The sequence below is a fragment of the Ciconia boyciana genome, chromosome 10, assembly GCF_034638445.1.
Source record: "Ciconia boyciana chromosome 10, ASM3463844v1, whole genome shotgun sequence".
Taxonomy (NCBI): domain Eukaryota; kingdom Metazoa; phylum Chordata; class Aves; order Ciconiiformes; family Ciconiidae; genus Ciconia; species Ciconia boyciana.
In genome coordinates this window covers 32804896-32826280 of record NC_132943.1, presented here as the reverse complement: position 1 = coordinate 32826280, position 21385 = coordinate 32804896, and the positions used below count along the sequence as shown (strand labels likewise).

General features: G+C 42.0%; 1 protein-coding gene across 4 annotated transcripts; it reads left to right on the top strand.

Annotated features, from left to right (window-relative positions):
- The first annotated feature begins 22 nt into the window (after nucleotides 1-22).
- On the top strand, nucleotides 23-20655 carry LOC140657206 (MOB-like protein phocein). 4 transcript variants are annotated; one of them, XM_072873876.1, is made up of 9 exons: nucleotides 23-274; nucleotides 2309-2473; nucleotides 12798-12860; nucleotides 13372-13472; nucleotides 15074-15116; nucleotides 15378-15464; nucleotides 17065-17144; nucleotides 17982-18093; nucleotides 19040-20655. In XM_072873876.1, exons 1-9 carry the CDS (start codon nucleotides 272-274, stop codon nucleotides 19169-19171), a joined length of 786 nt encoding a protein of 261 aa, XP_072729977.1. In that variant the 5' UTR covers nucleotides 23-271; the 3' UTR covers nucleotides 19172-20655. The 4 variants fall into 4 exon arrangements, with proteins under 4 accessions (XP_072729977.1, XP_072729976.1, XP_072729975.1 ...); XM_072873874.1 differs by lacking the exons at nucleotides 23-274; nucleotides 2309-2473 and adding an exon at nucleotides 9765-10143; XM_072873873.1 differs by lacking the exons at nucleotides 23-274; nucleotides 2309-2473 and adding an exon at nucleotides 10270-10514.
- The last annotated feature ends 730 nt before the right edge of the window (nucleotides 20656-21385 follow it).

The window sequence follows — 21385 nt, the reverse complement described above, 5'->3', positions numbered from 1 at the left end:
CCTCACTTCCGGGCAGGTGTCCGACCCCGGGAGCCGGCGGGCGCCGGGCAGCGCGGTTCGCGGCGCCGCCGGGGTGCCAGTCGCCGCCAGAAATGGGCCGTAGTCCCGGGGGCGAAAAATAAGCGGCCGAATTAAAGCTGAGGGGGGCCGGGGCCGGAGGTCGGGCTCCGCCCCGGGGCGGGGCGCCGGGCGCGCATGCGCAGGCCGCGACCTTTCTCACGTGTGCGCAGGGCGGCCCGGTCACTCGGTGGCGGGGAGCGCAGGAGCCGTCATGGTGAGTGCCCGCCGCCCGCGCCCGGCACGCCGCCTCCGCCTCTCCCTTCGCCGCTGGCCTCGGGCCCGGCTCCGCTGAGCACGCCTAGTGGTGTAAGGGGGGAGGTCGCCGCAGGGCCTGGTGGCGGGCCCGCTTGCCCGCCGCGGGCGGGTCGCCGCCGGGGGCTCTTGAGCAGCCCGCGGCCACGTCGCTGCGCACGGGTGTTCCCTCAGCCTGCCGGAGGCCGGCAGCGACCGTCCCTGCCGTGGGGCCGGGCTGAGCCGTGGGAGGGAGGGAGGGAGGTGGCGGGCCCTGGCCTGCGGGCGCAGCGACTCCGTGAGGCGCGGCGCTCGCCATCCCCGCCGGGCGTTAGCAGTCAGCCGCTACCTGCGGGGGATGTCCGCGGCAGCCTGGGAGCGCCGCAAGGTCACGCAGTCCTTGGGGAGAAGCGGTTACACCGGCAAGCGCGGAGGCTGCGGGCCAGGACGTGGCGGGGACGTTGGTAGGGTCTGCCTTGGGCTTCCCGGACGCTTCAGCCAAACGCTCTTCCCCGCCGGCGGCGCCGGGCGTGCGCCGTTAGCAGGCAGCGCGCTGGGCAGGGCTGCGCTCGCCGCGGGGTGCTCCTGCGGAGCCTGCAGGTGCAACCGAGACGTTTTGTGGGGCGTTCTTGGTCGCTCGTTCTCTGTATTCTACAAACTTTTTTACAGAGATTGTACCTTGAAGGAGAATTGGGCAAGGGCGGAGCTGCCCTTGCTCTTGCAGTGATACTTTCTTCTTATGGTCCTACTAACGTGAGAAATCGGCATTTCTTAAAACTTGGTGTAAAATACTCGTGGTCCTAAGTCTGGCTGCTCATTTCTGTTAAACGCAGAACGACTCTAAAAGAAGAGGATCAGAGGTGTTATCTTCACAGAATAAAAATGAGCGTGGTTGGCAGCCTTTTCCCTTTGTTGCTTTAACGTTAGTTGGGGGAACACACATCTTTCATGTACCATTTCTTGTTCATGCTCCACCTGTAATTTTATTTTCTCCCAATTTTAAAGTGTGTGTGTTTATTGATGAATGTCAGTAAAGGGTGCGTGGATGCCAGGCCCTTGTTTCTAGTAGTTTCTATGAGTGTGGGCTCTGGGTACCTGTCTAGTGGAGCACTATCTCCATGTGACTTGGCAAGTCGCCATATCTTTCCTTCTAAATCAAAGCAAGTTCCTTCTTCCTGACCCCTGCTTGTTGGGATTTGGTGCTTGGCGTTTATTTAGACTGCTGCTTCTGAAAGGCAGCCAAGTAGCAGTAAGTAGTTGCAAAAAAACCACCCAAAACCTAAAAAAAAAACCCCACCCAACAAAAAAAGCCACTCTAACTCTGCTTAAGCAGAGGCAGATATTGAAGCAGTCAAGGTAGAATTATGCCTACTTTCCTATTTTTAGGGGCTTAAACCTAAAGTTTCTTTGTAAAGTTGCAGTCTCTTTGTAGGAGTCAATACAAGTAACAGCACTTTCGCTTCAGACTTCCCACTTTAGAGGCTGTATATCATTACATGAAATGCTAAGGTTTGAAAGTACCTGAAAAAGACTGATAGGAGGTACCTGGCTAGACTTTTGCTGCTTTACTATAAAACACCCCACTACACGAATAAAAATGCAACTGTCCCAAGAGGTCCTTAATCATCATTAAATCTGGCTGTGAACTGAATGAATATATTGCATACGATCAATAATTATGCTCACCAAAGTATAGTAACTAAGGGAGTGGGATTAAAAGCCTGCAGAGCTTTTCAGCCAGAGGAGGAGGCTGCTCCATCTGGGGGTGGTTTATTCCCCCAGCTGGAGTACATCATCCTATGGCCGGACTGTTGGGATTGCCCAGCATCTGCTTGTGTCTTTAGCAATTTCTGATGCAATCAAAGGTGGCATGTGTTTGCTACTATTAAAGATAAATGCTCAGCAGTTTTCTTAAACTATTAATTTCCCTCAAAAGAGAAATCACTTTTTTTAACTCTTTTAAATTGCAATTTCCCTGTAGTGTTCCTGTTGTTACAATGTACAATTACTTCCACAGGCAGGAAAAGCATTTAGGAAATTTCTTCCCCTCTTTGATCGTGTTCTGGTTGAACGATGTGCGGCTGAGACAGTAACCAAAGGAGGCATCATGATTCCAGAAAAAGCTCAAGGGAAAGTGCTACAAGCGACAGTAGTAGCAGTTGGATCGGGAGCCAGAGGAAAGGTAAATATCCTGAGGCATTACACGTGGGTAGAATTAGTAATGGTGTGGTGGAGGCTGGAGTGTTATCATAAGAAAGGGATGGTTGCAGTGTAAATTTAGTGATAGCTCAGAAAAATGGATGGCGGCAATGACTGAAGTTGGAAGTGCAGATTCAAAGAGGAGATAGAAATCTCAAGTTCTCCTGGCTGGCTCTGACCTTGAATTCCACCATTCCTTTCATCATTTGTAAAATGGAAAAGCCTTGCCTTTTAAAAATCAATATTATTTATTGATACTTATAAGCAGTTTTAAATAGTAGTGGTGTGGGTTTTGGTAGGTTTTTGGGGTTTTTTTTTGCATTTTGGTTGGGGTGGTTTTTTTGGTGGGGTTTTTTTGTTTTTTTCTTTAAATTTTAAATACATAAACAGCGTTTTGGGGGATATCTTGTTTCATCACTTCTCAGCCAAAACCTTGAAGGACCAGCAGCCTTCTTTGTTAAAATGATAACATGCCCGAATTTCTGTGACTTGGGAGCAGGGTGGAATCCCAGAATGTGGCATTCACTGTCTTGTGCTGTGCAAAGTATCATTGTCCATAAGGATTAGGCTTAGTGGCCAAAAGAAAATCAGGAATCAAAAGAAACAAGTGTTAAATAGTTAAACAACTGTTTAACAAAAAACTATTTAAATATTTATGCATGTTGACTATGCATCTGGGATCATAAAAAAAGACAGTCTTCACAAAAATGACAATGGCTATGGGCTTCAGCATCAGAAGGGTTTTTTCCCCACCAAAGCAGTGTTCTGTTAGTAGCAATGGTGGAAAACAGGTTAAATTTCAACTCGGGGATGTTGACTGAGACTTTTTCTTTACCATGAGTCCCTCTGTACATATCGTGCTGTTCTGTGTCGGTATGGGACTTCTAAAGCTTTGTATTGTGAAATGGTGCTAATATTTAACTAATGTGCTGATATTTTACTTATAATACAAAAACATAATTAAACTTTATCAGGTGTTTCGAAACAACTGATTTGCCAGCAACAGTGAGAAGTTGATCAAAGTAACAAAGATGGGAAGGTACTTTTAACTGGCACTTGGAGAAATTAGCCTCGGCTATAGAATATGGAAAGGGACTTTCTCCCTTCATTTTAGAAGGGGGTTTCATGATCTGTCACTTAATTTCTGATGTTTCTTGGGTGTTTTTTTCTTTAATTGAAGTCCAATTCAGTATGTCAAGTGAAGACCTCACAGTTGTATTTACACTCAAAACTAAATAAAAATTAATTATATTCAGAAAATGACAGCAGTTCTACTGCCTAAGTATTGCAGGACTCCAATGCTTGAGAATTGGCTGGTGTGCTTTTCCTAGTAAACCTGTATATTCTAGTTTTACTGTACAACGAAAATACAGAGTTGTGATTTCCTGAATGTTTTATATGCGGATGGATCATTGTAGTTTGGAGAAATTCTATTACATCTGTCTATATTGTGGAAAACTGAGGATTTCTCTTTTCTTTCAGAATGGTGAGATTCAGCCAGTGAGCGTAAAAGTTGGTGAAAAGGTTTTGCTACCAGAATATGGTGGTACTAAGATTGTACTAGAAGATAAGGTAGGTTTCCCAACTTTGTGAATGCAAATTAAGCTGGCTCCCAAAACATCATACTGCCAGTGATAAATACTGCAGTTACTCCATAGGGTTAGCAGCATTGAAGAAATGCAGTTGTTGGTATTCTAGTGGCAGCAGCTGAATCCAGCCAGCTTCTGGTACCTGTAGCACTTGCTACTTCCACACTGCTTAAAAGGAAGTAACCAAAGAAACCTCTGGCTGGACAAAGTGGCTCTGTATGCCAGGCATGTATATAGTAGAGGGAGCCCTAAAAGGCTTTGAAATTACTGTCCTTGCTTTTGACAGGGACAGAATTTTGTCCTTGCAGAATTGCCTTCTAACAGTTCTTGAACTTCCTACTACTAAAATTAGGAAGTTGGTAGCTTTCCCAAAGAGTATCTTAGGAACAAAAAAAAATTATTTGCAAGAAGACAAAAGGTAGAGCTAGTGTTGGTTAACTCACTTTTGATTTTGTACTTCATGACTGTGGTAGCCCTGACTTCAGAACAAGACAGTTTGCAAAATAACTGATACGACAGGTACTAATGTTTCTTTTCTTTGCAGGACTACTACTTGTTTAGAGATGGTGACATTCTTGGGAAATACGTGGACTAAACTTGTTGCTGTTACCAGTCATCCATTCCACTAAAATGCTGAAATTTTTCTTTCATCATGTAAATAATGTCCTTTATTTTATAATAAGCAGGCATTGAGACTCTGAAATAATTTGTGATCTCACTGTAATGATGGAACACAAATAAAAATATGTACAGTCAGAAATCAGTTGTTCTTGCTTGAGTTCCATTGAACAGTGAAATTCAGATGACCACCAACCAGCCTTAATTATTCCAAACAATATCATTTTATATCCTTATCTCTGTACTGAAATTGTAAAGGTCTTTACAATAAACTTCTAAAACTATTCTGCTTCTGTCTCAGTTTCTGCTGCTCAGTGGAACTGAGTCTGAACTGTGTAATGAACTAATCTCTCTGAAACAATTCAATTCTAGTAACACATTATTTTCCCTAAACTTGCATGAAGTTGGGAGATGAGTTTAAAATGGTTATCACACAGCTGCAGTGATGAAGGGGACTTTCCGCTAGCTCCCTTGCACAGTGAACTTTATCTTAAGATAACATGGTTTTTGAACTTCTTAGCAATAGCTTAGATACTGGTACACTGGAGGACTAATGCACACAAACCACCATACCACAACCAGCCTGTCCCAGAGCAGGCTAAAAGGAGCTTGGTACTAGTCATACCTGCGCTAGAACAAAATCATCCAGTTCATAGATGAAGCAGATAAGAATTACAATGTTTCTTACATATGGCCCACTGAATTTTGTCCCAGAAAAGAAGTAACTTTCCTCCAGAAGTTAAATTGGGCACAACTGGGGCTGCTGCTGATCTTAAAGCAAATTTCTTTACTGATTACTGCATGATCTCAGGCCAGATCTCCAGCTTTCCCATAACTTAGTAAAGAGCTGATTTGATAAATTGTATCTCCTTTATCCTTAGTGCAACATTCTTAAATAGCAAGACACTTACTGAAGTCATGCTGAAGCAACAAATTTGCATATTTTAACCACCCTGTCTTGCCTTGGAAAAGGATCCAAGGTTCTTTCAGAAGTACACAAATCTGCACTTGATGCAGTGTGTTCCTAATGATGCCTTCAGACTTGGTATGCATATGTTGGCCCAGTGCAGTCTGAGAATGTACACTGCCTTAAAATGTTTTGATGTAGTCTCAGGTGTAATAAATCTATGCAGACTATTGTTGCTACTGAAACTTTAATAGCAGTAGTTGAATGGTACTTAAGTCTCATTACATTCAAGCTGTTCAAACATTGCTAGATACACTATAAGCCTTATTTTCTTCTGGAGATAACAGGAAAGGACTAATGAAAAATACTTTTCAGAACTTCAGTAGCTGTAGTGGGGGACTTCAGCTTTGACATATGCTGAAACATGATGTATTTTCTGCCAGGGCAGTTTTGGGGCCCTCTTCCCCACAGCTAAACTTCAGTACAGAGGTGAGCTGGAGCCACTTTTTCGCCTAGATGCCAATTATCCCTCAGCTATTCCATTAGGAGCTACATTTGACAATCTTGGCTATAATGTCTTTTGCTCCCCGTAGCTGGGTGCGGTGCTGCTTGTTGGCTGGTTACCACCTACCTACTTCAGAGCTGTAGGCAAACCAGGCAAAAGTTACACCATTCAGGTGGTTAAACTCCCACTGAACTGAAATATGTGCCAACAGGGAAGATGCTAAATAAAAAAATTATGTTTTAGTATAAAAGGTCTACTTCTTGAAATCTACCCTATGGCAGTTTTACTTAAGAAGTTACAGAAGTGCACGTTACAGCTGAAACTAATGAACCACAAACTCATTGAGAAGCATTATCTTCCACTAGAGCAAACGCGCCTTTATCTGCCATGATAAGGTAGGTATTCTGGTGTAGTCACATACCAAAGAGGGGAAGGTATTTAACATATTTACAAACTACTTACTTACCTTAAGGAAACTAGATGACATCTCAATGAGAAAAAGATGCAGTTGGAAGCAACTCCCAACAGAGAAATGTTCAGGCCTAATGTTTCAGCATTTCTTTCACTAATGTCTTTTAGAGACACACTTCACATAGGGTCCCCACTCACAGCAAATAATTTCACAATGTTTACAGTTCTTGTTTATAAGGAGCAACTACAGTCTGGGGGGGTGCAATCTGAGGGCAGGTGACCCAGAGGTAGTACATACCCCCTTACTACTTGTGCTGCTTACCTTCAGCCCCAAGTGCTGTACTCCTCAGCCAAGGCAGCACCACCGTACCAGCTCACTCCCCAGCAGCATTACGCTGAACTCACACTGCAGTGCTGCCAAGCACGCACCACACAAGCCTCTCTTCCCCCTGACCCTACCTCCAATCCATGCTTTCAGCCCCAGCAGATTTTCAGCAGCTTGGTGTCATGCTTATTTAATAAAATAATTAGCATGGCTGTATCTACTAGTGTTTACATAACTGATTAAAACCAAAAGTCACAGTTTCATTAAAACTTTCATGGGAATAAGTAATTTATGTATGTGGAAAATGAAGAAAGCATTCCTAGGCCTAATCAAATGGAGGGCACGCGTGAGTGTCTAATGGATCAATAGACGGAGAACATTTTATTCTTGCACCATGAGGCTATCACTGCAAGCAAGGACAAGGTAACTGTTACATAGCCAAGGTGATCCATCTGCTGTTACTGCTTTTTAGTCCACGACTGCATGCCAAATTCTATAACCCCCAGGTGCTATAGGGGAGGACAGAATCAATCACAAATACTCTTTCTTTGCTGTGTTGTTCCTCCAGGAATTTAGACTTCTTTTTTCCACTGTTTAGTCTAGACTATTTCAAAGCTCCAATTTTGGCAAAAATGTTACATATTGCCCTACTTGCTTTTTGGGGGGATACCGTCCTTCCCAGCCTTTCCTCAGGCTGTCTGAATCATAAGAAAACAAGGTGGACTCCATCTACTTTTGCTACTTTCCTTTCTTAACATTTCAGCACAGCTTCCATTAGCAGCAACTATACTGTTTTCAGAAAACATTTATCGTCCTGGTCATGTTATCCTGCCATAGTAAGAAAAGGATGAAACTTTTACACACTAGTGGAGAAGAAAGGAAGGCCAGGTCCCTAACAGCACAGGAATAGTCAGTACGATTTTGGCCAAATATTCCATTTTTCACTCTTGAAGGTCATAAGGCAATGAGAACCAGGTGAGAACCAAAAAGTGAAATTACAGTTGATCAGATTTTGTTTAAAAACAACTTGAAATCCAATAAAACAAAAATAATGATCAGCTTCCAGGAATACGGGGTTAATTATCAAGGGGCAACGCAAGAGACCTACAGACTTTAACATCCTCATTAAGAAACACTGCAGATTTCTTTCCTTTTTCTGCAAAACTGTAAGCCAGTTGCAGATTGAACTAACAGATATGTATTTCTCTCTGAGAGGTATTTCTTCACAGCCAGATTTATTTGCATTTTAGAAGCAAGATGTCCATGAAATAAAAGTCAGGGACAAATGGAAATGTCAAGTACCAAACTCTTCTGTGCTTTAGATATCAGTTAAACCTTGAAAATGATGATAGAAAAAAACCCCAAACCAAAACCAAAGAAGTTGCTGAACTTTTAACAGGATTTAAACAGCGAGAATGGCTTTTATTTTGGGACTGGCTAATTATAATGTCAATCTCATTAAAAATTAATGTTGGATTACAGCTGATCTAATGAGGTATAGGACATTTGTACCCTTCATTCTAATGCACTGATTTCTCCCAACGTCTTTAACCTTCTCATGGTTTCTTAAGACAAATTGCCAGAAGTGCTGAGTTCCACTGTGTGCCTCAAATAGCTAACACCTCTGGGGCAGGAATGCTGACCAGGAGTAAAAAAGTAACTAATGCAAACCGAACTCTGGTGCCTAAAGTTAGGAATGCCACCTCTGTGTTACAGTGTAACATGAACGGAGCTGCCATTGCTGTCAATGTAAACTGCTGGTTAGCCGGGTGCATGCACCCGGGCAGGAGATGACCCTGTTCCCTATTTCTCATCGCTCGCACATTGTCCAGCTTTCAGCTCTAACCTGGCCTCCAGAAGGAAGCAGGATCCTGGTCATGGCATTGCCCAAGCAAAATAAGTACTCAAAATGCACTTTGCTTTCTGATGGGAAAACCTAATTAGAGATTTTTCAATGTTTTCAATCCAGAAATGTTTCACATACTCTAACTCTCATTGGGTAGAAGGAAGAGGTCTTAACATGGGGACGCACGTGTTATTTAGGGTGAATGAACTGAGCCGGGGGGGACACCACACCTAGCATTCACTCTGTAATGCAGGGGAAGCAGGGGAAGCACCAGGTACCAGCGTTCTCCACTTTTCAGGAAACAACACACAACTGCAACCATTTATTTGTTGGTTGTATAAGGGGAGGTATCTCATCTCTACCTTGTTGTTCCATCATTCTTGCTCACAGACAGAAGCAACTCACCCTTACTTACCTATTCTGTACTCCTTCCTACCACCTATTCCCTAGAAACAGAGCAGCTTCCAAATAATTTTCTTCTTGCTTATCCTACAGAAATAACATGAGCCACTCCAGTCTTCCAAAACATCTACTTGCTTGTAACAGGGACCTATTTATCAGCCAACTATAAGCTAACAGTGCCTTTTGTCTGTTTTCTTCCCAGATACAGTCAACACATGTAACACCTGACTTTGTAAACCTTGAAACCCAAGCTAACCCCGTTTTCCCTTAGCACAGCAGTGCACCGCTGCACACCAAACTCACAAGTCTGTCAATCCTGCCTTTGAAGACCTAGAAAGGCTTCGTACCTACTTCGTTTGAAGTATTTTGCCCTAAATCACTGTTGTTGGGGTTTTTTTATTCATTATTTTTAGCATTAACAACTATATATCTTTGATATAGGACTTGAAATACTTTAAAAAATTCACACCCTTGTGGTTTACATTGTACAAAATTTCATAGACTCAGTTGTGTTGTACGGAGACTTGTATAGAGCAAGTGAGGACTGACCCTGCGGGAGAGCATGCACAGTCAGATGCTGACAGAGGGATACTGATGAAACGGGATGAAATCTGAAGAATGCATTTTTGCAACAACCAGTCATCTCGTTAATCTCTGGAGACCTCGTCTCACAAAACCAACAACTCTGCTCACTGCTACAGCCCTGTCGTCGTTAAACCGGCCTCACCGTGCACCTCACGCTTCCTCAGGCAGGCACCGAGCGACTTGGACAGAAAGTGGCAGGGACCACCATTAAACCTGTCCCCACCTCCCGGGTGTGTGTGCGGGGGTGTTGTCCCTCACGCATACAAGGCTCACAGGAAAGCTCTGCTTTCGAAGAAGCTTCCCAGACAACCCGCGGGTGCCCGCACGGCACTGACCCACAGAGAGGCCCGAGCCACCAGGCAAGCGGCCGCGGCTTCCCCGGGCCCCCAGGGCCGCGCGGGGAACGGCTCTTCCGCGCACCCCCGCGGCCAGGAGAAGGAGCAGCACGTACCGCAGCGCCGACGGGTAAGAGAGGAAAGGGGAGGGGAGGAGGGCAGACGAGAGGAGGGAAGGGGCCGGGGCCGCGCCCGGGCCCGGCCTCGCCTCCCGCCGCCCCTCAGGGCCGCCTCCCGGCTCCTCTCGCGAGAAGCCCCGCCCGCCGCTGTTCCCGCTCCCCGCCGCGCGGCGGCCGTTGCGCGCCCGTGGCTGTTCCGCCCCCGCTTCCCTCCCTCCCTCCGCCGGCGGCCGCGGCAGCGGCAGTCGCAGCGCCCGTTCCTCCCCCTCGCCCGCCGCCCCGCCCGGCGCTGCCGCATCCGGGTCCTGGCGCCGCTGTCACTATGGTCATGGCGGAGGGGACGGCAGTGCTGAGGCGGAACAGGCCGGGCACCAAGGCCCAGGTGAGGCGCCGCCGCCGCGCGGCCCGCGGCCGGATCGCGCGCGAGGACGGGCAGCGCCGCCGCCCAGGCGCCGGGCCCGGCTGGCCGTCGGGGCGTCGCCGCGGGCCTCGCCGGGCCTACCGGGGCCCAGCGCTGCCCGCCGGGCCGCCGGGGCGGGCAGGCTGCGGCGGCGGGCCCCGCTCCGCGGGATCGCTTTGTTCCCCGCGGCCGGGCCGCGGCCTGGGCGAGACCCGGCCGCGGGGGAGCGAGGCGCGGGCCGGGGGGCCGCGGCGGCTGCCTTCCCCACGGGGCGCTTGTCTGCCAGGCCCGGGAGAAAAGGTCGCTGCGGCACCGGCTGCCCTTCGGCTTTCCGGCGGGGCGAGCGCCGTGCTTCCCTGGGGTTTCCAGGCTCCGGTTCGGGAGCGCAAGTCGTGCCAGGGCCGGTTGGCTGCTGGGATCCAGCCGCGTCCCGGGGCGTGATGGCTGTTACCGGCGGTGCGCTCCCGGCGCCGCGGATATCGATAGCGTTGGCGAGCGCTTGTGAAATGGTCGGGTGTTAGCTGAGGCAGAGTGCTGCTTCCTGGGGCTTAGGCTTTCTCCAGGCACGGGGCTGTTTTTCTGGTACGTGTCGATGTATTGCTGCTGTTGCTGTTAAAATACTAAATACACAATCAGCTGCGTGAGATCACTGTGTGATCATGCAAGTAGACGTCGGCTGGGAGTTCTGTGTCGTCAGATAGGCGATACCTGGCCTGTTCCTCTGGAGAGATAAGTCATCCTTCCCTTACGTAACTGCGCTCCTCTCACAGTGAACCTGGGCTGTTGTCAAATCCTTTCTCTTCATCAAAATTAAATTGATTTGTTTCTGGGCTTTCAAGGTCGTCCTGAAAAGGTGCATCTCAAACATGCAAGCTTTGACACCTTTTTTTAAGATTATTGCAGAGATTCTGTGAGGAATCTCGGTAAACATTGAAAAATCTTCTGTGAGGCCTTTATGCCAGACTTTTTCACTCTGCTTTTGTGAGGAGAGCTCATGGTCAGAAACGGAGCAGTATGTGGCACAACATTGTAGGAAAATGCATCTTTTCTCCTCCTGTTCTTTGTCGTAATGCACAGAGGTAAAATTACTACACAACCCTGTAAATCAGTTAATTCTATACATGTTTAATCTATGAAGGAAATGGAATGTTGTGTGCCTTCTGTTTTGATTAATTTGGGGTATTCTGAAAAACAGTAAGCTGGACATAGACCTAGATTTGGTCAAACATTATAAAGTATATTATAAAGTTCATGTAGGTTGAAGAGTTTTGTGTATAGTGATGCAATCATATGGGGGTTTTTTGTGGTTGTATTTAAGTTTTAATTTTGGATGACACTGTGGTATAGCTATTCAGTATGTAAATACAATTACTTAATGATACTTCCACACTGGATATTCACTCCTTTCCCTAGAGATGCCTGTATTCTTTCAAGAACAGCTTGCTGAGCTCTACAGTTGGAACATTTTCATTGAGTCATTGCGTCTACTAGGATGGCTATGGGAGGCTGATGTGCAATGTCTCTGGATAAGAAGAGGGAGTAGCACTAAATTTTAGGTGTGAAAAATGTAAAGTAAGAAAATGCATATGTCTGGGACTGTCATAGTTGCACCAGATGTGACTTGCTGCAGAACACTGCAGTACAGCTGGATCTGAGGTAAAACCTCAGGAGGGTTTTATCATTAAGAATACGAAACACCGTGGGTTAGCAGAGCTGATAACCATCCAGTTATGCAGCATACTGACCATACCGAGAGAATGTAGTACCAAGTTAGGCCAACGCTGCATTATATTATCTCAGTTTAGAGAAGATGTTTTCAGTGGTGTCTTATTACTCGAATATACTGGGATTTTTAGTTTAATAATAATTGTGTAATGCTACTCTCGACAGACCTCTTTTCTTCCCCATTCTTACATGGTCTACCGTGTAAAATGGGCACTGTATGCAAATATTTAATTTAAAAAATACAGGCTATATAGGTGTTACAGCAAGATATGGGGGAGAGACGATGTTTATAGTATGCAGAGTCACACAGAACTTTCATTTCAAGATGTTCTACTATTGTGACATTAGGAGCCCAAGTCCCATTTCACCCTGTTCTTGCCAAGATTGTGTGCTGCATCTGTTAAGATGTAGCTTCCTGTAATTGTATAAACTAATACTACATATATTTTCCTGCATGTTCAAGCTTACTGTAGGTTGTGCGCTTTTCTTCCTCCCCTTCTATTTTTGTTAAATTGGTTTAAACTTTTTTTTTTTTAACAGGATTTCTACAATTGGCCTGATGAATCCTTTGAAGAAATGGATAGTACATTAGCTGTTCAGCAGGTATTCTTACTTACGTGAAATGTTGTTAATGAGTTCACTTTCCCAAGTTTTGTATTTTGGTAAAAAAACAGGGCACAGGGTATGCTATTTATCTGCTTAGAATGTTGCTGCACAGGAATGAATTTCATAAGCACCCTATGTATATTAAAAGAAATGTAATTATTAATTGTGTATGCAGAAATAACTAGAATTCCCATGTCTGGTTTAAACAAATCAGAATTAAGAAAATGGTGGGGTTTCCTGCAGGGTCCTTTTCTTTTGAGAAGGATGTTGTAAAAAAGCTGTAAAATTTACCCATTCTTTAACCTTTTCTAATTGAGGAAAGGCGTTTTTCCGATATGGCATCTTTTATGCCAATCTTCTTACCCTGCCCATCTACTCTTTAACTTTTTAGTCCATCAATCACTTCTTAAGTAAAGAGAAAAAGTCCCTTAAAGATGTAATGTCCTAAATATACTGTCTTACTATAATTAGAACAAGATCTAGATTTATTTTTTCCCCCCTCTCCTAGTATATTCAGCAAAACATAAGGGCAGACTGTTCCAACATTGATAAGATCCTTGAACCTCCTGAAGGCCAGGATGAAGGTGTGTGGAAGTATGAACATTTAAGGTAAGAATCCATCTTCTGTTGACATAGTGTCCCAATTCTAAGTTTTGTTCATTAATAGTGGTAGTGAGTCTTTTTGAATAGGACAGATCAAAAGTAACTTAAATGAAACTTGATATTTCTACTACTAAATATTTTTATACTTTGGTATTATTTTCTGAATTCCTTGTTCTTTCTAAAGATTTATGATGTGCTCTGATCTAGTGTTTTTGATGTTTTTGAAGAAAATGTTTGTACCTCACTTCAAAAGTTGTACTAGCATGTTTTGAATATGAAAATACAGTCATGAATTTGCATAGCGCTTTCTCCTAGTATCATCAGTTCTTCATCTCCACTAACTGGGAATGTGATTTCCAGATGCTCCCAGTGGTTTTTCTGGAACTTGCAGGAAAATAGTCTTTAGCTGGGAAAGCAAGAGTACCTATATCTTACAGTTCTTTTTCTAGTTGTAAGGAAACGCAAAACTTCTTGTCTTTCTCTCAGTTTGCTTTATGCAGTATAAAAAATATGTTCACCCTAGGTAGTTTGTGCCTGAAAGTATTTTTCAGTTGTAGTGTAGGTTTACACCCTCTTAATACATATGTATTAATCCTTTTTTCCTGGCATTACTTTAGTATCCTTGTGTCCTGATTTTTTTTCTTGTAAGTGTATTTTCTAACTTTATCAAATATACTTTCAGGAATAAGAATAGTTCCAAGCTACTCCTAGATTTATATATCCTGACCTTTTGCCTCCCGTTTTCTTTTTCTCTTGTTTGGTCTGGAATAGTTCCAATAGATGCGGGGAATCTTCAAAAGAGGAAAAAGTGTACATACACAATTGCAAAAGACACATTTTAAGAATTTCCTCTGTCCTTTCACATACACCAAAAATCATTGTAGATTCATAGAAGTGACGTGTCACTAAATACTTGTCACTCTTGGAAAATTTATTCAGATTTTTCTTGTAGGATGGAGGGGTGAATTGTCTTTAAGTTAAAGAATGCACTTTCAGGTTCATTCTAGTGAAAGCAATGTTTCTAGAAGTCCCACTCTGTTAATGATCTGCAGTGGGACTTTAGCCACTTAATTGATCTGGAGGAAGTATATCTTAGAAGGATGGAATGATCCAGCTATATGAACTTAAAACTTACACTCTTAAGAAATTAATTTTCTGGAAGTGTTCCTTTTTTTTTTTTTTTTTAATCTGTATTTTTGAAATAGCACTTTCGTCCATAACAAAGTTGGTCTCTTAAACACTTGCACTCAATTATTTGTTAAGCTCAGCCTCTACTGTCAGGTAAGAATTAAAAAATATAATTGTTTTGCTGAGTAAAAAAATATGCTGGTGTGAATTCTGTTTCTCTCAACTTGTAGTTCTTTTATAGCGTGTTAATTCCTAGCCTGTTGCCTTTTAGGTGTGACATCAGCTGACATTATTTGGTGGTATTCTTTAAGTATGATTTTTTTCATGTTCTGATGTATTTTTTCCACTTTACAAGAATCATTTCCAAAAACGTTAAAGAGATCTGCGAAGATCAGAATGTATAACCTTGTTTTGTATTAGATGTTTCTAGTGGGAAAACAATTGTTGATTTTGATGCTGCTGTGTTCAAATTTTTTTAGACAATTCTGCCTTGAGCTCAATGGACTAGCTGTCAAGCTTCAGGTAATTCTTTTCTTGATATTTTTATATTGTATCAGGGAGGAGACTTTTTTGTATTCTAAGATGCAGAGTTTGCAGAGCTTGCTTCTTCTAAATGTATACACTTAGACTTACACAGTGGTTTGAGGTAAGGGTTTTTTAGGGTTTTGAAGACTTCTGGCAAATAACCCTTTTTGGTGGGGGATAGGGCAAGAAAGTGATTTGAAAAGATCAGCTAATTTTTACTGTTGCGTCGTTTTCATAACTGAACAATTGTTTTAACAGAGTGAATGTCACCCAGACACATGTACTCAGATGACAGCAACTGAACAATGGATTTTTCTTTGTGCAGCTCATAAAACTCCCAAAGAGGTACGGATGTATTGGAAAACTGACCCCACTGATGTAGGATTTTCTTTCACAGTTCATATGTTCATGGGGAGACCATTATAGCTGGCTTCTTAGTCAAACTGAGAGCTTATGTGGGTTAAGAATATCACTTGGCGTTTCCTTGTTTCCAATTGTGTAGTGGTTTACAAAAGAACGGGATGAGGTAGGAAGGAGCTGCTTTACCACAGTATTAGAGACTTTGCACGTTCCCCTCTTTTCTCTCTTAATTTGTGTTGAGACAGCCTGAAACTCAATGGAAAAAGGTCTTTGTTCAATTGAAAGAAGAGTACATGCTGGGAATAGGCTGTCCTCTTCAAACTTTGGCCTCGATCCATAGGACTAGGCATATAAGCCTGACACTCTGAAAGTGACTGCATGTGCATGTTCTTAGGGAAGTTACTCCTAAAAGGTAGTGGAGTCATAAAAATACTTTAGGTCAAGTGGGTTATCAGAATGGCAGTAGCTTGTCTACCTGAGTGTCCAATTCCTTTAAACTTTGTTCAGGTCTCCTATTGAACCACTTGATACTTTTTTTTTTTGCCTTCAGAAGGTCTTTCTCTGTTGCTGTTGGTTATGGCGATAGTGCAGTCTGTCAGATTTATCTTTGTATTTCACTTTCCAGAATAAGGTATTGGTTCTTCTTAACCTTATCCTTTTTGTCCTATAAGCTTTTTTTGTTTTTTATTTCCTGAGATGCCTTGATTTAGCTCTGAAGGCCATCTTCTTTCCCACTCCCTCCTTTAACCCTCATCATCACTCAGTATATCGGCATGCAGTAAGTCTGTTTTAATCAGCAAGACTGGAGAACTTGAGGCTGCTTTTTATCTCTGAACACGCATCATTCATCTACCGTTTTCTATGTTGATAGTAGCTATCAACTAATGGTCAGATAGCGGGTGATGCAGCCTTGAGCTGCTGACAAAAATGTGTTACCGAGTCTTCTTCCTGAAACTGGGGAATGGCAAAATGGACAGACATTCCTGCTCTCAGCCGGTCTCAGTTCATCTTTACTTTCCTCCTTCTCCTCTACATGTACTTGATTGCAGAGCCAGGGCTTGGCTTGCTAGACACTTAGCTACGCTAATGATTTGTTTTTCTTTGCCAAGGTAAAAAGCATTGATATACTTAGGTGCAGGTTTGGTTTTTTTTTTCAGTTGAGTTTTTTTTCATAAGGTGTTAATTTAGGCTGTAAAAGAAAGTCTGGCAACTTGACTATATGGGAAACAAATGAACTGTGAGGTAACAATCGTCTTTCCTTTCTGTGTACTTCCAGCATGTATTCTTATTATACAGTTTTACTTAAGGAGATGCATAAAATTCACTACTCATGTGCATCATCACATTTCCGTAGTAACTTTTTTCTTGAAATAATTTACATGGGTTGTGAAACAGAGAAAAGAAAGGGCTCACTTAAGGAGGAAATGTAGTTAGACCTTCACAGAAGCTATATGAAACTTCTGGGAATAAAAATGATGAGTAAAGTTAAAAGCATCAGGAAACAAAATGTTTTTCTTTAAACAAATTATATGACAATCTCATGCCAGCACTCATACACGTGCTCACTCACTGTCTATTTTTGTAGTGTCCTGCTATAGACTACACCAGACACACACTTGATGGAGCTGCATGTCTTCTGAATAGCAATAAATATTTCCCCAGCAGGTAAAAATGCTTTCTTTTGGGAGGAGGGAGAGAGGGAGGGAGTAGGTAGCACCTAAACACTTACAAAGCACGTGGAAATGCATAATGCATTTTTCATGGACTACTACTGAAAATAACAGAAATGCTGCAGCATGTGTCACTTGTCGGTAGAGCTATTGTCACTTTTAAGCCAAGGAAGAATTCCTGCCTATTCAAATAGTTTGCCATTTACTGGAGCTGATGGGTACTTTTTAGGTGGAAACTGGTTTACTAATAGCTGTTGGTGTTACGGGGCTTCCGTTGGAGTAGTGCCAACCTAAATATCAGGATGGTCTTTAGAGAGATGCAGTGACTCAAAGGACTTAAACACTACGCCACTGAAAGCCTCCAGAAGCCAATGCCAATCTACTGTGGGACATCAGTGACCACAGAAGACAGAGACTGAGTGTATGGAATGGGTAGCCTACATGCTGGATCATGGAAACCTAACTGGAGAAGTCAAAACTGTGCTTCTCTAGGAATCCGGTATTGGCAAGGAGGTACAACTGGAAGTCTTTTTCCCTTTGCCCATCAATGCTAGAAACCAGAAATCCAGCCCGTACCAGAATAACTGATGATGTTTAACTACAGGCAAAACTGTTTTTGTAGTCAGAGTACAATTTTTAAATGTGGAGTATGCACCAACATTTTTATCTTCCTTGCAAAAATAAGCAATTGCAAACACAGGTATCTGCAACACGTAAGTCTAAATTTCATATGCAATTATATAGTATAGTTTAACAATCAGAATTCATGTCAACGTTTCTCTCTGTAGTCATTTCGGTAGACCTGATTTAACCTTTCTCCTGGTGCTTACAGGGTTAGCATAAAGGAATCCTCTGTAGCCAAATTAGGATCAGTGTGCCGAAGGATTTACAGAATATTTTCACATGCTTATTTTCATCACCGGCAGATATTTGATGAATATGAAGTAAGTAGTTTCAAATTACATCTTGAAAGAAGGGCATTTACTGAAGTTATAGCTGTGATATAATTGTATTACATGTTTTCTTTTAATCCTACCAGATCTGCATTCAAGTGAAGTATTGATTATAGTAGATTAGTTTTATAAGAACTGAAATGCTATGTTACACATACATCTATAAAAATGAAAATTAATTTATATAACTAGTTTACTCAGTTATGGTTTTCCTTCATTTGGATAAAAGGTCAGAATTTGAGAGTTTTTGTACAAAGAACTCAAACTCAACTTGTTCTAAAGATTCCTGAATGTATTCAAGCACTTGCTATAGTTAGTACTGCTTACGTGTATGTTTCCTGTTTGTATATGTTACCCAACAGTTAAGGAATTATAATTGTAAAACTGCAAAGAAACAGTAACTGGTGGCAGCTTGTGCACCTCCAGTAACTTCCAACGTTTTTTTTTTTTAATGGAAAAGTAGAAATTAATAGATAGAAAGGAGGTAAGGGGTAGAGCTGGATGTAAAAGGAAACCTTTGCCAAATCCCACTTCAGGTTGCTGGAACAGCTATAGAATGGTTGCGCCCCATTCTCTTGGGGGTAGTGTATGTAGGAGGAGTTTCACAATACCTTAAAATTCTCTTGTGGAGCGTGGATCAGGACTACACTGATATTGGAATATATTCTTGTCTAAGTGCTGTTGAATTGAGCTGTGACTTATGCCTGAACTTCAGTAGGATTTTTTTGTTAATTGCAGTAACTATAAAAGCAAGCAGTAAAGGAAGGATTTAAAAGTGATATAAATTTACCATTTAAGCATTACTACTTCTTTCTAAGACTTGTAAATCTAATGAGGCAATTACATATAAGCAGATTTTTTTTTTTAGTATGTCCTCCTCAATTGTTTAAAATATTCCTTCTGTATACATTGTTTTTTCCCCTTTTTTCATCTCCAGAATGAAACGTTCTTGTGTCACCGGTTCACTAAATTTGTGATGAAGTATAATCTGATGTCCAAGGATAACCTGATTGTACCAATTTTGGAAGAAGAAGTGCAGAATTCAGTGTCAGGGGAGAGTGAGGCATGATGGGAATGGCAGTACAGAAGCCTGTACTGAATATAAACAAAACATTAATTATGTACTGTATATATATCATTTTAGACACTTCAATCACGTATCCTCATAGCTTTGTTTAGTATACTTTTTGTATGCTGTGTGCATTGCCTTTTAATATGGGAAATACTTTTAAGTTATTCATGAGCTGTATATTCATCAATGTGGCACTCATGGTTTTTAAATAAAAGTAGTGGTATCTGTTTATAATGCCTGTTAATAAAAGAATTTACAGTTCTCTTAAAATTGCTGCTAAACAATCATTGAATCACAATCCTGAAGATGTGTCTGATTGGGTGGGGAAAAAAGTGAGATTAAGATTTCACAGCAAGCCATTTTTTAATGCAGTAGCTATATTAAGTCTTAGTTCAAAGATTATCACCTTAAATATATAACTCTGCAGGAAGCTTCTTGCCATGCAGCTTATTCCTAATTTAGCTTTTATTTTTTTAAGATGGCTTTGAAGATTTACTTTTGGATGTGCATATTTCTGTATGTGTATATCCAAATACTAATAGGATCTATAGTATTAGTAATACCAAAAGGATAATTTCACTATGCTATTGAAGATATATATTCTTGATATACATCTAACATACTTTCTGGACTTGTTTTTTTGTTAACAGTGGAGGTTCGTGCACAGCAGGGGACAGGTTCTGTCCTGTTAAGGCAGGCTTCTGCTGTTCTCCAGTCCACAACTTCTCTAAAGAGTAACCGTGGCAGAAAAGTCAATGGCTTACACCTGTGCGTATTTATGGCAACTGCTTACAGATGATACCTCACGTAAATGTTCATGTTACACTACATAACACACTAGCACAGTCTTTGCTTGTATTCCTAGCAAAAACATTCTAAGTACTTGAAATATTGAACCTGATTCTTCACAAGAACTAATCATATTTTCAACATACTTTGTTTTTCTTTATTCACCTGAATTATAGTCTTTGACAGAAAGATTTGGATTCATGCTTCTGTTCCCTATCAGATCTTTATTTCAAGTTGTGTTTGCAGATTTGCAATAACTGACAATTTCCATGAGTGCTGCTTAATTATGTTATGTATAGAGTGATAGAATTAAATGTTTGAGAGATGAATATAGGACACATACTGCTAAGCGTACATGAATGCAGGGTCTAAAAGCACTAGCAGTGTTCTTACGTTAAATGAACTTTGCTTAGCTGTTTAAGAAGTTAGCTGGTTGTTTCCCTCTGAGGTTGCTGGGGCCCTCTTTTTATTTCTTTAAGCAGGTCAGGATGGGCTAATTCAGCTACTTTCTGTAATCTACACTTTGTTTTCTAAGTTGTACTTACCTGGAAAGAAGGGAGTCCACCTATTTAATAAGTCTTTTTTCATAATGTACTACACATGCCTTAAATTCTGTTTTTCTTTATGTGAAGCAAGCACACCTCAAGTAACTGTACCACCTGGATGTAAAGGGAATTTAAACAATGAGAAAATAGAGAGACTCAGCTTAGGTACTTCAACAGCTGTATTCTTCAGGAGCTCTGTGTGTCTCATGTTGATCATTGTATTTAATTGTCAGCAGGGTAATTGCATGAGATGTTGTCTGAGTGAAAGTAGCTTTAGTTCCTGTCTATACACTTAGCTATAACTTGCCTTGTATAGACCAGGTTGCTTGATTTTTGATAGATACCTTGAAGTTTGTACTGCAGGTAGGACAACTGTATTCTGGAGGTAGTAAAATGTATTTATAGTTTGTTACAGTCTGCTGTTGGGCCATCCACGGTGTGGTTCTTTCTACAGTCACTCTGCATGCTTATATTGGCCACGGTGACTGAGACAGGCAAAAACGTGTAACTGGGGTTGCTAACTACATTTCCTCTACAAAACTGAAGAAAAGGATGTGGTGCTCAGGACTGCATTAAAATTTTAAACCTCTCTTCTTCCTCTTATGCTTTAAGAGTTTCACTTCAAAACAAAACTTGGGAAGTTTTAATCCTGTTTATTCTCATTCAGATTTGCACTGTAAAGTTGACTTGCTATACTAAGCTGATTTTATGTAAGGCCTAAGTGAAACACTGCTTGTATTTTCCCTTGCTATTGTTTACATGAGTACTGTGTACACACATGTGCCTGAATGGTACCATAAAACTTCAGTTAGCCTAAGCAAAGCATTGATTTGTCTAATAAATATTAACAGGTTTAATTTAGACTCCACATAATAGG